We start from the raw sequence: 16,883 nt of genomic DNA on the forward strand, positions 1-16,883 counted from the left end.
ATACCCATAGCCTAAGATGTCGAAAAGGCGGTTGTCGTCGCTCAACGCTAAAGGACTCTGCAAGTTATTGCACAGAATTGAAGAAACCACCCATTCAGTGCTCCCAGAGAACAGTGAATTGATCAAGGAGCATAACATCATGAAAAAGGTGCTGCTTTACTGCAATGTGGATGAAAAAGGTTAAATTTAAACATGTTTTAAGTCAAAGTCAAATGTTCTTTTTCCAGTGGTTGAAGATGTCGTTCAGTGACTGGGAAATGTTCAGAGTGTTGCTGATTTCATTGCGGGAGCACGAAGTTTGCAACGTTTTCAAACCTGATGAGTCTACGAGCAAAAAACGAGTGTTTCTCCAGAGAAGGCTCAAAGGAACTCAACCAACGGAAACAAAGTATCATCGAGATGCAGTTGTCAAGAAAGAAAATACTACAAAGGCTCTGAAGGTCATCTGGTGTCTTGTCAGCTATTTTGTGAAGTCAAAGAAACATCAAGGAATGGAAGTTTATAGAGAATTTTTATTGGTTTTTTGAAAACGCGAGATCTGGAATTCTGGATGCATCGCTGCTTGTTTGAGGAAGGATGGAAGGTTTGTTTTCTTTTCTCTCCATTTATGGTTTTTGGCAAACCTGCGCTAGACGTTAACTGTTACCAATAAACATCCCTAGGGGCTGCTACCAACTTTAGACGAGTGCATTTGATGGTCACGTGCAGTAAAATTCGTAATTTTAATTAATTTAATTAATTAATTAATTTAAATCTGGAATTTAAATTCAGATCCGACAACAAATAACTGAGTTATGGCCGTTTGAATTTTTGGGTTGTCGCCAGATGGCCAAATTTTTGAAGGTTCCAAACAATTCATGCTCGATATCTCGAAAACTATTTCAGATATTGGAATGCGGTTTGCGGCATCGTTTTTCTCGCGATTTTTTACATAAGAAATCGTTTTTAGATTTTGTAAGGTTGAAATTTGCAAATTTTCGCAAAAATTCATGACTAAAACTATGGCCAAACTTCTCATATCGATATCTCGCTTATTTTTTAGAGTAAACTCGAGTTATTATACATCAGTGAACGCAGAATTTTACGCAGATTCCAAATCTGGGATTTAAATTCAGATCCGACAACAAATAACTGAGTTATGGCCGATCAAAGTTTCGGATAGTTGATTTTCATTTTTTCTCATTTTTCCCAATTTTCAAAGTTAAATATCTCGGAAACTATTAGAGATATTGAGATGCGGTTTGCGCCATCGTTTTTCTCGGCTCATTTTACGTTAGAAAAAGTGCTTAAAAGCCCAAAATTCGATAGTCGATTTTTCGCGAAAAAAAATTGCGACTCAAACGATGAAAATTTTTATTTTTTTTTTATTTTTGACCATAACTCGTAAACCGTTTGTTTGATCGATCTCAAATTGGGCCAGTGGATAGATTTTGAGCTCCTCTTTCGACTGATATATAATTCAATGCTATTAAACGTCATTTTCATTTTGAAAACATTGATTGAAAATCACCCCAAAATGACCACTTCCAAACAGTTTTTGGTCAATGCTTTCTTTATTTCGTAGGTAAACTCAATAAATTTTGACTCATTTTACGCAGAATCTCACGCTGAATCCAAATCTGGAATTTAAATTCAGATCCGACAACAAATAACTGAGTTATGGCCGTTTGAATTTTTGGGTTGTCGCCAGATGGCCAAATTTTTGAAGGTTCCAAACAATTCATGCTCGATATCTCGAAAACTATTTCAGATATTGGAATGCGGTTTGCGGCATCGTTTTTCTCGCGATTTTTTACATAAGAAATCGTTTTTAGATTTTCCAAAAGTCGAAATTTGCAAATTTTCGCAAAAATTCATGACTAAAACTATGGCCAAACTTCTCATATCGATATCTCGCTTATTGTTTAGAGTAAACTCGAGTTATTATACATCAGTGAACGCAGAATTTTACGCAGATTCCAAATCTGGGATTTAAATTCAGATCCGACAACAAATAACTGAGTTATGGCCGATCAAAGTTTCGGATAGTTGATTTTCATTTTTTCTCATTTTTCCCAATTTTCAAAGTTAAATATCTCGGAAACTATTAGAGATATTGAGATGCGGTTTGCGCCATCGTTTTTCTCGGCTCATTTTACGTTAGAAAAAGTGCTTAAAAGCCCAAAATTCGATAGTCGATTTTTCGCGAAAAAAAATTGCGACTCAAACGATGAAAATTTGTATTTTTTTTAATTTTTGGGCATAACTCCTAAACCGTTTGTTTGATCGATCTCAAATTGGGCCAGTGGATAGATTTTGAGCTCCTCTTTCGACTGATATATAATTCAATGCTATTAAACGTCATTTTCATTTTGAAAACATTGATTGAAAATCACCCCAAAATGACCACTTCCAAACAGTTTTTGGTCAATGCTTTCTTTATTTCGTAGGTAAACTCAATAAATTTTGACTCATTTTACGCAGAATCTCACGCTGAATCCAAATCTGGAATTTAAATTCAGATCCGACAACAAATAACTGAGTTATGGCCGTTTGAATTTTTGGGTTGTCGCCAGATGGCCAAATTTTTGAAGGTTCCAAACAATTCATGCTCGATATCTCGAAAACTATTTCAGATATTGGAATGCGGTTTGCGGCATCGTTTTTCTCGCGATTTTTTACATAAGAAATCGTTTTTAGATTTTCCAAAAGTCGAAATTTGCAAATTTTCGCAAAAATTCATGACTAAAACTATGGCCAAACTTCTCATATCGATATCTCGCTTATTTTTTAGAGTAAACTCGAGTTATTATACATCAGTGAACGCAGAATTTTACGCAGATTCCAAATCTGGGATTTAAATTCAGATCCGACAACAAATAACTGAGTTATGGCCGATCAAAGTTTCGGATAGTTGATTTTCATTTTTTCTCATTTTTCCCAATTTTCAAAGTTAAATATCTCGGAAACTATTAGAGATATTGAGTTGCGGTTTGCGCCATCGTTTTTCTCGGCTCATTTTACGTTAGAAAAAGTGCTTAAAAGCCCAAAATTCGATGGTCGATTTTTCGCGAAAAAAAATTGCGACTCAAACGATGAAAATTTTTATTTTTTTTTATTTTTGACCATAACTCGTAAACCGTTTGTTTGATCGATCTCAAATTGGGCCAGTGGATAGATTTTGAGCTCCTCTTTCGACTGATATATAATTCAATGCTATTAAACGTCATTTTCATTTTGAAAACATTGATTGAAAATCACCCCAAAATGACCACTTCCAAACAGTTTTTGGTCAATGCTTTCTTTATTTCGTAGGTAAACTCAATAAATTTTGACTCATTTTACGCAGAATCTCACGCTGAATCCAAATCTGGAATTTAAATTCAGATCCGACAACAAATAACTGAGTTATGGCCGTTTGAATTTTTGGGTTGTCGCCAGATGGCCAAATTTTTGAAGGTTCCAAACAATTCATGCTCGATATCTCGAAAACTATTTCAGATATTGGAATGCGGTTTGCGGCATCGTTTTTCTCGCGATTTTTTACATAAGAAATCGTTTTTAGATTTTCCAAAAGTCGAAATTTGCAAATTTTCGCAAAAATTCATGACTAAAACTATGGCCAAACTTCTCATATCGATATCTCGCTTATTTTTTAGAGAAAACTTGAGTTATTATACATCAGTGAACGCAGAATTTTACGCAGATTCCAAATCTGGGATTTAAATTCAGATCCGACAACAAATAACTGAGTTATGGCCGATCAAAGTTTCGGATAGTTGATTTTCATTTTTTCTCATTTTTCCCAATTTTCAAAGTTAAATATCTCGGAAACTATTAGAGATATTGAGATGCGGTTTGCGCCATCGTTTTTCTCGGCTCATTTTACGTTAGAAAAAGTGCTTAAAAGCCCAAAATTCGATAGTCGATTTTTCGCGAAAAAAAATTGCGACTCAAACGATGAAAATTTTTCAATTTTTTTATTTTTGACCATAACCCGTAAACCGTTTGTTTGATCGATCTCAAATTGGGCCAGTGGATAGATTTTGAGCTCCTCTTTCGACTGATATATAATTCAATGCTATTAAACGTCATTTTCATTTTGAAAACATTGATTGAAAATCACCCCAAAATGACCACTTCCAAACAGTTTTTGGTCAATGCTTTCTTTATTTCGTAGGTAAACTCAATAAATTTTGACTCATTTTACGCAGAATCTCACGCTGAATCCAAATCTGGAATTTAAATTCAGATCCGACAACAAATAACTGAGTTATGGCCGTTTGAATTTTTGGGGTGTCGCCAGATGGCCAAATTTTTGAAGGTTCCAAACAATTCATGCTCGATATCTCGAAAACTATTTCAGATATTGGAATGCGGTTTGCGGCATCGTTTTTCTCGCGATTTTTTACATAAGAAATCGTTTTTAGATTTTCCAAAAGTCGAAATTTGCAAATTTTCGCAAAAATTCATGACTAAAACTATGGCCAAACTTCTCATATCGATATCTCGCTTATTTTTTAGAGTAAACTCGAGTTATTATACATCAGTGAACGCAGAATTTTACGCAGATTCCAAATCTGGGATTTAAATTCAGATCCGACAACAAATAACTGAGTTATGGCCGATCAAAGTTTCGGATAGTTGATTTTCATTTTTTCTCATTTTTCCCAATTTTCAAAGTTAAATATCTCGGAAACTATTAGAGATATTGAGATGCGGTTTGCGCCATCGTTTTTCTCGGCTCATTTTACGTTAGAAAAAGTGCTTAAAAGCCCAAAATTCGATAGTCGATTTTTCGCGAAAAAAAATTGCGACTCAAACGATGAAAATTTTTATTTTTTTTTATTTTTGACCATAACTCGTAAACCGTTTGTTTGATCGATCTCAAATTGGGCCAGTGGATAGATTTTGAGCTCCTCTTTCGACTGATATATAATTCAATGCTATTAAACGTCATTTTCATTTTGAAAACATTGATTGAAAATCACCCCAAAATGACCACTTCCAAACAGTTTTAGGTCAATGCTTTCTTTATTTCGTAGGTAAACTCAATAAATTTCGACTCATTTTACGCAGAATCTCACGCTGAATCCAAATCTGGAATTTAAATTCAGATCCGACAACAAATAACTGAGTTATGGCCGTTTGAATTTTTGGGTTGTCGCCAGATGGCCAAATTTTTGAAGGTTCCAAACAATTCATGCTCGATATCTCGAAAACTATTTCAGATATTGGAATGCGGTTTGCGGCATCGTTTTTCTCGCGATTTTTTACATAAGAAATCGTTTTTAGATTTTCCAAAAGTCGAAATTTGCAAATTTTCGCAAAAATTCATGACTAAAACTATGGCCAAACTTCTCATATCGATATCTCGCTTATTTTTTAGAGAAAACTTGAGTTATTATACATCAGTGAACGCAGAATTTTACGCAGATTCCAAATCTGGGATTTAAATTCAGATCCGACAACAAATAACTGAGTTATGGCCGATCAAAGTTTCGGATAGTTGATTTTCATTTTTTCTCATTTTTCCCAATTTTCAAAGTTAAATATCTCGGAAACTATTAGAGATATTGAGATGCGGTTTGCGCCATCGTTTTTCTCGGCTCATTTTACGTTAGAAAAAGTGCTTAAAAGCCCAAAATTCGATAGTCGATTTTTCGCGAAAAAAAATTGCGACTCAAACGATGAAAATTTTTCAATTTTTTTATTTTTGACCATAACCCGTAAACCGTTTGTTTGATCGATCTCAAATTGGGCCAGTGGATAGATTTTGAGCTCCTCTTTCGACTGATATATAATTCAATGCTATTAAACGTCATTTTCATTTTGAAAACATTGATTGAAAATCACCCCAAAATGACCACTTCCAAACAGTTTTTGGTCAATGCTTTCTTTATTTCGTAGGTAAACTCAATAAATTTTGACTCATTTTACGCAGAATCTCACGCTGAATCCAAATCTGGAATTTAAATTCAGATCCGACAACAAATAACTGAGTTATGGCCGTTTGAATTTTTGGGTTGTCGCCAGATGGCCAAATTTTTGAAGGTTCCAAACAATTCATGCTCGATATCTCGAAAACTATTTCAGATATTGGAATGCGGTTTGCGGCATCGTTTTTCTCGCGATTTTTTACATAAGAAATCGTTTTTAGATTTTCCAAAAGTCGAAATTTGCAAATTTTCGCAAAAATTCATGACTAAAACTATGGCCAAACTTCTCATATCGATATCTCGCTTATTTTTTAGAGTAAACTCGAGTTATTATACATCAGTGAACGCAGAATTTTACGCAGATTCCAAATCTGGGATTTAAATTCAGATCCGACAACAAATAACTGAGTTATGGCCGATCAAAGTTTCGGATAGTTGATTTTCATTTTTTCTCATTTTTCCCAATTTTCAAAGTTAAATATCTCGGAAACTATTAGAGATATTGAGATGCGGTTTGCGCCATCGTTTTTCTCGGCTCATTTTACGTTAGAAAAAGTGCTTAAAAGCCCAAAATTCGATAGTCGATTTTTCGCGAAAAAAAATTGCGACTCAAACGATGAAAATTTTTATTTTTTTTTATTTTTGACCATAACTCGTAAACCGTTTGTTTGATCGATCTCAAATTGGGCCAGTGGATAGATTTTGAGCTCCTCTTTCGACTGATATATAATTCAATGCTATTAAACGTCATTTTCATTTTGAAAACATTGATTGAAAATCACCCCAAAATGACCACTTCCAAACAGTTTTTGGTCAATGCTTTCTTTATTTCGTAGGTAAACTCAATAAATTTTGACTCATTTTACGCAGAATCTCACGCTGAATCCAAATCTGGAATTTAAATTCAGATCCGACAACAAATAACTGAGTTATGGCCGTTTGAATTTTTGGGTTGTCGCCAGATGGCCAAATTTTTGAAGGTTCCAAACAATTCATGCTCGATATCTCGAAAACTATTTCAGATATTGGAATGCGGTTTGCGGCATCGTTTTTCTCGCGATTTTTTACATAAGAAATCGTTTTTAGATTTTCCAAAAGTCGAAATTTGCAAATTTTCGCAAAAATTCATAACTAAAACTATGGCCAAACTTCTCATATCGATATCTCGCTTATTTTGTAGAGTAAACTCGAGTTATTATACATCAGTGAACGCAGAATTTTACGCAGATTGCAAATTTGGGATTTAAATTTAGTGTCTTTATGATGTCATGGCTTTTGTAGTATCAGAGGAAGATTAACACCTAAAACTATTTGGTTTGTTTTAGTCGGAAAAAGAAATGAGCACTGAAATGTCCGACAAGCTGGCTGCGGTTACATCAGCATATAAAAACAACAATGATCTACAAGAATTGAAGAAGTCGTTAAATGAGATATTTTTGAGGAAGCGCCACTTGCGAAGGACTAGCCTTGGCTCTTGGCTCTTGGATCAGTTGGAATTAGAGCAATAATCAATTACCATTAATTAAGAATGGATAGTTTCGTCCATTTCAGATTGTTTCCCTCGTCTTTTTTAGGTAAGCCAACAAACATGTTCCTAATGAAACTTTTTCACACTTTTTGCAAGAAGGAGGGAGAGTGTCGAGTTTGTGTTTTTTTATTTTATTAATACTCCTTTAGTTTAATTTGAGGGTATTGTTTTTTATCATTCTTCCTTATTCCTGCAAATGGTTTTGATTCAAAAATTGTAAGTTTTAAAAACAAAAGTTTAGCCCTCTGGTGAGAGGAGGCGTGAACTATCAACTTCGGCGTTATTCCGCTAGGTGGCTTTTATGGAAAAACTTCTCTCACTTTTCGGTGTAAATAAATACAATAAACTACTTAACTTGTTAATTTTAACCTCAGAAAAACGAATCTGAACTTTGATTTAAGATTTACGACTTTGTTAATATTTTATTTAATATTATTTATGGACTAAAGACTGTTGACGCATGTCCTAGCTTCTATGCTTCGTTGACAGATTGCTTGACGCGGGAAATTGAATTTTAAAATTTTTAATTTGCATTTTCTCAAAAAATCTTGCAGATAGCGAGGAACGGAGACCAAAAATGGATGTGGAAATGTCAAATTATGCCATGTGCATAGTTTCGTGTCGATCTGCGAACTTTCGCGTTTTTCGCCAAAAAAAGTTCAAAGACTAAAACATCATGGATTTTTGGCGATTTCGACAAAAAATAAAATCTCTTTGAAACCGACTTTTTCCATCAATTTGGACCTCAGGAACAAGAATCCGTCAAAGATTTTTCGATCAGACGCTCCGTTAATGTTTTATTAATTTTTCAAACTTTTATTTGGTTTGCAGTTTTTCGATGAAAATTAAAGCAAGAAAATACTCTTTTTATTAATTTTGTCCTCAGGAGTAAGAATCTAAAGTCTGATTTAACATTCACGACTTGGTTACGATTCTATTAATTATTTAAAAATGGTATTGTGTCTCTATCTTAATGTATGTCTTAACTTGAATATTTTGACAGCACACATTGAGGTTATGTTCATGATTTACTAAACTTATTTTCAGAGTACAACAAATGATTAACAACGATCCTGCTTGCACAAGAGACTACCAGAATTCTTTACTGTTTACTTTCTCGTTCTTCTGGGCATGGTAGCAAAGAAATTACACAAGTTAAGAAGTTCATTTGAAGCTATTTTTAGTTGGAGTTGATTTGCAACAAATTGATGGGTATTATTGAAATTTTTAAACGCAGGTAAGCTGAAAACTGTTTGAATTCCAGCCTTGAAATGTTTCGTGGTATTTCAGGTTCCAACTTCATTACCAGAGTTTATTATTAAGAGACTGAATCGATGGATGATACCCATAGCCTAAGATGTCGAAAAGGCGGTTGTCGTCGCTCAACGCTAAAGGACTCTGCAAGTTATTGCACAGAATTGAAGAAACCACCCATTCAGTGCTCCCAGAGAACAGTGAATTGATCAAGGAGCATAACATCATGAAAAAGGTGCTGCTTTACTGCAATGTGGATGAAAAAGGTTAAATTTAAACATGTTTTAAGTCAAAGTCAAATGTTCTTTTTCCAGTGGTTGAAGATGTCGTTCAGTGACTGGGAAATGTTCAGAGTGTTGCTGATTTCATTGCGGGAGCACGAAGTTTGCAACGTTTTCAAACCTGATGAGTCTACGAGCAAAAAACGAGTGTTTCTCCAGAGAAGGCTCAAAGGAACTCAACCAACGGAAACAAAGTATCATCGAGATGCAGTTGTCAAGAAAGAAAATACTACAAAGGCTCTGAAGGTCATCTGGTGTCTTGTCAGCTATTTTGTGAAGTCAAAGAAACATCAAGGAATGGAAGTTTATAGAGAATTTTTATTGGTTTTTTGAAAACGCGAGATCTGGAATTCTGGATGCATCGCTGCTTGTTTGAGGAAGGATGGAAGGTTTGTTTTCTTTTCTCTCCATTTATGGTTTTTGGCAAACCTGCGCTAGACGTTAACTGTTACCAATAAACATCCCTAGGGGCTGCTACCAACTTTAGACGAGTGCATTTGATGGTCACGTGCAGTAAAATTCGTAATTTTGGAATGCGGTTTGCGGCATCGTTTTTCTCGCGATTTTTTACATAAGAAATCGTTTTTAGATTTTCCAAAAGTCGAAATTTGCAAATTTTCGCAAAAATTCATGACTAAAACTATGGCCAAACTTCTCATATCGATATCTCGCTTATTTTTTAGAGTAAACGCGAGTTATTATACATCAGTGAACGCAGAATTTTACGCAGATTCCAAATCTGGGATTTAAATTCAGATCCGACAACAAATAACTGAGTTATGGCCGATCAAAGTTTCGGATAGTTGATTTTCATTTTTTCTCATTTTTCCCAATTTTCAAAGTTAAATATCTCGGAAACTATTAGAGATATTGAGATGCGGTTTGCGCCATCGTTTTTCTCGGCTCATTTTACGTTAGAAAAAGTGCTTAAAAGCCCAAAATTCGATAGTCGATTTTTCGCGAAAAAAAATTGCGACTCAAACGATGAAAATTTTTATTTTTTTTTATTTTTGACCATAACTCGTAAACCGTTTGTTTGATCGATCTCAAATTGGGCCAGTGGATAGATTTTGAGCTCCTCTTTCGACTGATATATAATTCAATGCTATTAAACGTCATTTTCATTTTGAAAACATTGATTGAAAATCACCCCAAAATGACCACTTCCAAACAGTTTTTGGTCAATGCTTTCTTTATTTCGTAGGTAAACTCAATAAATTTTGACTCATTTTACGCAGAATCTCACGCTGAATCCAAATCTGGAATTTAAATTCAGATCCGACAACAAATAACTGAGTTATGGCCGTTTGAATTTTTGGGTTGTCGCCAGATGGCCAAATTTTTGAAGGTTCCAAACAATTCATGCTCGATATCTCGAAAACTATTTCAGATATTGGAATGCGGTTTGCGGCATCGTTTTTCTCGCGATTTTTTACATAAGAAATCGTTTTTAGATTTTCCAAAAGTCGAAATTTGAAAATTTTCGCAAAAATTCATGACTAAAACTATGGCCAAACTTCTCATATCGATATCTCGCTTATTTTTTAGAGTGAACTCGAGTTATTATACATCAGTGAACGCAGAATTTTACGCAGATTCCTAATCTGGGATTTAAATTCAGATCCGACAACAAATAACTGAGTTATGGCCGATCAAAGTTTCGGATAGTTGATTTTCATTTTTTCTCATTTTTCCCAATTTTCAAAGTTAAATATCTCGGAAACTATTAGAGATATTGAGATGCGGTTTGCGCCATCGTTTTTCTCGGCTCATTTTACGTTAGAAAAAGTGCTTAAAAGCCCAAAATTCGATAGTCGATTTTTCGCGAAAAAAAATTGCGACTCAAACGATGAAAATTTTTATTTTTTTTAATTTTTGACCATAACTCGTAAACCGTTTGTTTGATCGATCTCAAATTGGGCCAGTGGATAGATTTTGAGCTCCTCTTTCGACTGATATATAATTCAATGCTATTAAACGTCATTTTCATTTTGAAAACATTGATTGAAAATCACCCCAAAATGACCACTTCCAAACAGTTTTTGGTCAATGCTTTCTTTATTTCGTAGGTAAACTCAATGAATTTTGACTCATTTTACGCAGAATCTCACGCTGAATCCAAATCTGGAATTTAAATTCAGATCCGACAACAAATAACTGAGTTATGGCCGTTTGAATTTTTGGGTTGTCGCCAGATGGCCAAATTTTTGAAGGTTCCAAACAATTCATGCTCGATATCTCGAAAACTATTTCAGATATTGGAATGCGGTTTGCGGCATCGTTTTTCTCGCGATTTTTTACATAAGAAATCGTTTTTAGATTTTCCAAAAGTCGAAATTTGCAAATTTTCGCAAAAATTCATGACTAAAACTATGGCCAAACTTCTCATATCGATATCTCGCTTATTTTTTAGAGTAAACGCGAGTTATTATACATCAGTGAACGCAGAATTTTACGCAGATTCCAAATCTGGGATTTAAATTCAGATCCGACAACAAATAACTGAGTTATGGCCGATCAAAGTTTCGGATAGTTGATTTTCATTTTTTCTCATTTTTCCCAATTTTCAAAGTTAAATATCTCGGAAACTATTAGAGATATTGAGATGCGGTTTGCGCCATCGTTTTTCTCGGCTCATTTTACGTTAGAAAAAGTGCTTAAAAGCCCAAAATTCGATAGTCGATTTTTCGCGAAAAAAAATTGCGACTCAAACGATGAAAATTTTTATTTTTTTTTATTTTTGACCATAACTCGTAAACCGTTTGTTTGATCGATCTCAAATTGGGCCAGTGGATAGATTTTGAGCTCCTCTTTCGACTGATATATAATTCAATGCTATTAAACGTCATTTTCATTTTGAAAACATTGATTGAAAATCACCCCAAAATGACCACTTCCAAACAGTTTTTGGTCAATGCTTTCTTTATTTCGTAGGTAAACTCAATAAATTTTGACTCATTTTACGCAGAATCTCACGCTGAATCCAAATCTGGAATTTAAATTCAGATCCGACAACAAATAACTGAGTTATGGCCGTTTGAATTTTTGGGTTGTCGCCAGATGGCCAAATTTTTGAAGGTTCCAAACAATTCATGCTCGATATCTCGAAAACTATTCCAGATATTGGATTGCGGATTGCGCCATTGTTTTTCTCGCGATTTTTTACATAAGAAATAGTTTTTAGATATTCCAATAGTCGAAAGTTGCAAATTTTCGCAAAAATTCATGACTAAAACTATGGCCAAACTTCTCATATCGATATCTCGCTTATTGTTTAGAGTAAACTCGAGTTATTATACATCAGTGAACGCAGAATTTTACGCAGATTCCAAATCTGGGATTTAAATTCAGATCCGACAACAAATAACTGAGTTATGGCCGATCAAAGTTTCGGATAGTTGATTTTCATTTTTTCTCATTTTTCCCAATTTTCAAAGTTAAATATCTCGGAAACTATTAGAGATATTGAGATGCGGTTTGCGCCATCGTTTTTCTCGGCTCATTTTACGTTAGAAAAAGTGCTTAAAAGCCCAAAATTCGATAGTCGATTTTTCGCGAAAAAAAATTGCGACTCAAACGATGAAAATTTTTCAATTTTTTTATTTTTGACCATAACTCGTAAACCGTTTGTTTGATCGATCTCAAATTGGGCCAGTGGATAGATTTTGAGCTCCTCTTTCGACTGATATATAATTCAATGCTATTAAACGTCATTTTCATTTTGAAAACATTGATTGAAAATCACCCCAAAATGACCACTTCCAAACAGTTTTTGGTCAATGCTTTCTTTATTTCGTAGGTAAACTCAATAAATTTTGACTCATTTTACGCAGAATCTCACGCTGAATCCAAATCTGGAATTTAAATTCAGATCCGACAACAAATAACTGAGTTATGGCCGTTTGAATTTTTGGGTTGTCGCCAGATGGTCAAATTTTTGAAGGTTCCAAACAATTCATGCTCGATATCTCGAAAACTATTTCAGATATTGGAATGCGGTTTGCGGCATCGTTTTTCTCGCGATTTTTTACATAAGAAATCGTTTTTAGATTTTCCAAAAGTGGAAATTTGCAAATTTTCGCAAAAATTCATGACTAAAACTATGGCCAAACTTCTCATATCGATATCTCGCTTATTTTTTAGAGTAAACTCGAGTTATTATACATCAGTGAACGCAGAATTTTACGCAGATTCCAAATCTGGGATTTATATTCAGATCCGACAACAAATAACTGAGTTATGGCCGATCAAAGTTTCGGATAGTTGATTTTCATTTTTTCTCATTTTTCCCAATTTTCAAAGTTAAATATCTCGGAAACTATTAGAGATATTGAGATGCGGTTTGCGCCATCGTTTTTCTCGGCTCATTTTACGTTAGAAAAAGTGCTTAAAAGCCCAAAATTCGATAGTCGATTTTTCGCGAAAAAAAATTGCGACTCAAACGATGAAAATTTTTATTTTTTTTTATTTTTGACCATAACTCGTAAACCGTTTGTTTGATCGATCTCAAATTGGGCCAGTGGATAGATTTTGAGCTCCTCTTTCGACTGATATATAATTCAATGCTATTAAACGTCATTTTCATTTTGAAAACATTGATTGAAAATCACCCCAAAATGACCACTTCCAAACAGTTTTTGGTCAATGCTTTCTTTATTTCGTAGGTAAACTCAATAAATTTTGACTCATTTTACGCAGAATCTCACGCTGAATCCAAATCTGGAATTTAAATTCTGATCCGACAACAAATAACTGAGTTATGGCCGTTTGAATTTTTGGGTTGTCGCCAGATGGCCAAATTTTTGAAGGTTCCAAACAATTCATGCTCGATATCTCGAAAACTATTTCAGATATTGGAATGCGGTTTGCGGCATCGTTTTTCTCGCGATTTTTTACATAAGAAATCGTTTTTAGATTTTCCAAAAGTCGAAATTTGCAAATTTTCGCAAAAATTCATGACTAAAACTATGGCCAAACTTCTCATATCGATATCTCGCTTATTTTTTAGAGAAAACTTGAGTTATTATACATCAGTGAACGCAGAATTTTACGCAGATTCCAAATCTGGGATTTAAATTCAGATCCGACAACAAATAACTGAGTTATGGCCGATCAAAGTTTCGGATAGTTGATTTTCATTTTTTCTCATTTTTCCCAATTTTCAAAGTTAAATATCTCGGAAACTATTAGAGATATTGAGATGCGGTTTGCGCCATCGTTTTTCTCGGCTCATTTTACGTTAGAAAAAGTGCTTAAAAGCCCAAAATTCGATAGTCGATTTTTCGCGAAAAAAAATTGCGACTCAAACGATGAAAATTTTTCAATTTTTTTATTTTTGACCATAACCCGTAAACCGTTTGTTTGATCGATCTCAAATTGGGCCAGTGGATAGATTTTGAGCTCCTCTTTCGACTGATATATAATTCAATGCTATTAAACGTCATTTTCATTTTGAAAACATTGATTGAAAATCACCCCAAAATGACCACTTCCAAACAGTTTTTGGTCAATGCTTTCTTTATTTCGTAGGTAAACTCAATAAATTTTGACTCATTTTACGCAGAATCTCACGCTGAATCCAAATCTGGAATTTAAATTCAGATCCGACAACAAATAACTGAGTTATGGCCGTTTGAATTTTTGGGTTGTCGCCAGATGGCCAAATTTTTGAAGGTTCCAAACAATTCATGCTCGATATCTCGAAAACTATTTCAGATATTGGAATGCGGTTTGCGGCATCGTTTTTCTCGCGATTTTTTACATAAGAAATCGTTTTTAGATTTTCCAAAAGTCGAAATTTGCAAATTTTCGCAAAAATTCATGACTAAAACTATGGCCAAACTTCTCATATCGATATCTCGCTTATTTTGTAGAGTAAACTCGAGTTATTATACATCAGTGAACGCAGAATTTTACGCAGATTGCAAATTTGGGATTTATATTCAGATCCGACAACAAATAACTGAGTTATGGCCGATCAAAGTTTCGGATAGTTGATTTTCATTTTTTCTCATTTTTCCCAATTTTCAAAGTTAAATATCTCGGAAACTATTAGAGATATTGAGATGCGGTTTGCGCCATCGTTTTTCTCGGCTCATTTTACGTTAGAAAAAGTGCTTAAAAGCCCAAAATTCGATAGTCGATTTTTCGCGAAAAAAAATTGCGACTCAAACGATGAAAATTTTTTTTTTTTTTTATTTTTGACCATAACTCGTAAACCGTTTGTTTGATCGATCTCAAATTGGGCCAGTGGATAGATTTTGAGCTCCTCTTTCGACTGATATATAATTCAATGCTATTAAACGTCATTTTCATTTTGAAAACATTGATTGAAAATCACCCCAAAATGACCACTTCCAAACAGTTTTTGGTCAATGCTTTCTTTATTTCGTAGGTAAACTCAATAAATTTTGACTCATTTTACGCAGAATCTCACGCTGAATCCAAATCTGGAATTTAAATTCAGATCCGACAACAAATAACTGAGTTATGGCCGTTTGAATTTTTGGGTTGTCGCCAGATGGCCAAATTTTTGAAGGTTCCAAACAATTCATGCTCGATATCTCGAAAACTATTTCAGATATTGGAATGCGGTTTGCGGCATCGTTTTTCTCGCGATTTTTTACATAAGAAATCGTTTTTAGATTTTCCAAAAGTCGAAATTTGCAAATTTTCGCAAAAATTCATGACTAAAACTATGGCCAAACTTCTCATATCGATATCTCGCTTATTTTTTAGAGAAAACTTGAGTTATTATACATCAGTGAACGCAGAATTTTACGCAGATTCCAAATCTGGGATTTAAATTCAGATCCGACAACAAATAACTGAGTTATGGCCGATCAAAGTTTCGGATAGTTGATTTTCATTTTTTCTCATTTTTCCCAATTTTCAAAGTTAAATATCTCGGAAACTATTAGAGATATTGAGATGCGGTTTGCGCCATCGTTTTTCTCGGCTCATTTTACGTTAGAAAAAGTGCTTAAAAGCCCAAAATTCGATAGTCGATTTTTCGCGAAAAAAAATTGCGACTCAAACGATGAAAATTTTTCAATTTTTTTATTTTTGACCATAACCCGTAAACCGTTTGTTTGATCGATCTCAAATTGGGCCAGTGGATAGATTTTGAGCTCCTCTTTCGACTGATATATAATTCAATGCTATTAAACGTCATTTTCATTTTGAAAACATTGATTGAAAATCACCCCAAAATGACCACTTCCAAACAGTTTTTGGTCAATGCTTTCTTTATTTCGTAGGTAAACTCAATAAATTTTGACTCATTTTACGCAGAATCTCACGCTGAATCCAAATCTGGAATTTAAATTCAGATCCGGCAACAAATAACTGAGTTATGGCCGTTTGAATTTTTGGGTTGTCGCCAGATGGCCAAATTTTTGAAGGTTCCAAACAATTCATGCTCGATATCTCGAAAACTATTTCAGATATTGGAATGCGGTTTGCGGCATCGTTTTTCTCGCGATTTTTTACATAAGAAATCGTTTTTAGATTTTCCAAAAGTCGAAATTTGCAAATTTTCGCAAAAATTCATGACTAAAACTATGGCCAAACTTCTCATATCGATATCTCGCTTATTTTGTGGAGTAAACTCGAGTTATTATACATCAGTGAACGCAGAATTTTACGCAGATTGCAAATTTGGGATTTAAATTTAGTGTCTTTATGATGTCATGGCTTTTGTAGTATCAGAGGAAGATTAACACCTAAAACTATTTGGTTTGTTTTAGTCGGAAAAAGAAATGAGCACTGAAATGTCCGACAAGCTGGCTGCGGTTACATCAGCATATAAAAACAACAATGATCTACAAGAATTGAAGAAGTCGTTAAATGAGATATTTTTGAGGAAGCGCCACTTGCGAAGGACTAGCCTTGGCTCTTGGC

The 16,883-nt window shown here is 34.3% G+C and overlaps 2 protein-coding genes across 2 annotated transcripts; both read left to right on the plus strand.

Moving 5' to 3' along the window:
* The first annotated feature begins 75 nt into the window (after window positions 1–75).
* On the plus strand, window positions 76–7,332 carry LOC148173483 (uncharacterized). Its single transcript, XM_088039678.1, has 3 exons — window positions 76–179; window positions 228–583; window positions 7,244–7,332. The coding sequence occupies exons 1-2, from the start codon at window positions 165–167 to the stop codon at window positions 525–527; spliced, it is 315 nt and encodes a 104-aa protein (XP_087895804.1). The 5' UTR covers window positions 76–164; the 3' UTR covers window positions 528–583; window positions 7,244–7,332.
* Window positions 7,333–8,862: 1,530 nt separating this feature from the next.
* LOC148173484 (uncharacterized) lies at window positions 8,863–16,818 on the plus strand. The gene is made up of 3 exons (XM_088039261.1): window positions 8,863–8,966; window positions 9,015–9,370; window positions 16,730–16,818. The coding sequence occupies exons 1-2, from the start codon at window positions 8,952–8,954 to the stop codon at window positions 9,312–9,314; spliced, it is 315 nt and encodes a 104-aa protein (XP_087895387.1). The 5' UTR covers window positions 8,863–8,951; the 3' UTR covers window positions 9,315–9,370; window positions 16,730–16,818.
* Window positions 16,819–16,883: the final 65 nt, after the last annotated feature.

The sequence above is a fragment of the Gnatocerus cornutus genome, chromosome 6 (genome assembly GCF_029298725.1).
Source record: "Gnatocerus cornutus isolate USDA-ARS CGAHR chromosome 6, icGnaCorn1.1, whole genome shotgun sequence".
Classification (NCBI taxonomy): domain Eukaryota; kingdom Metazoa; phylum Arthropoda; class Insecta; order Coleoptera; family Tenebrionidae; genus Gnatocerus; species Gnatocerus cornutus.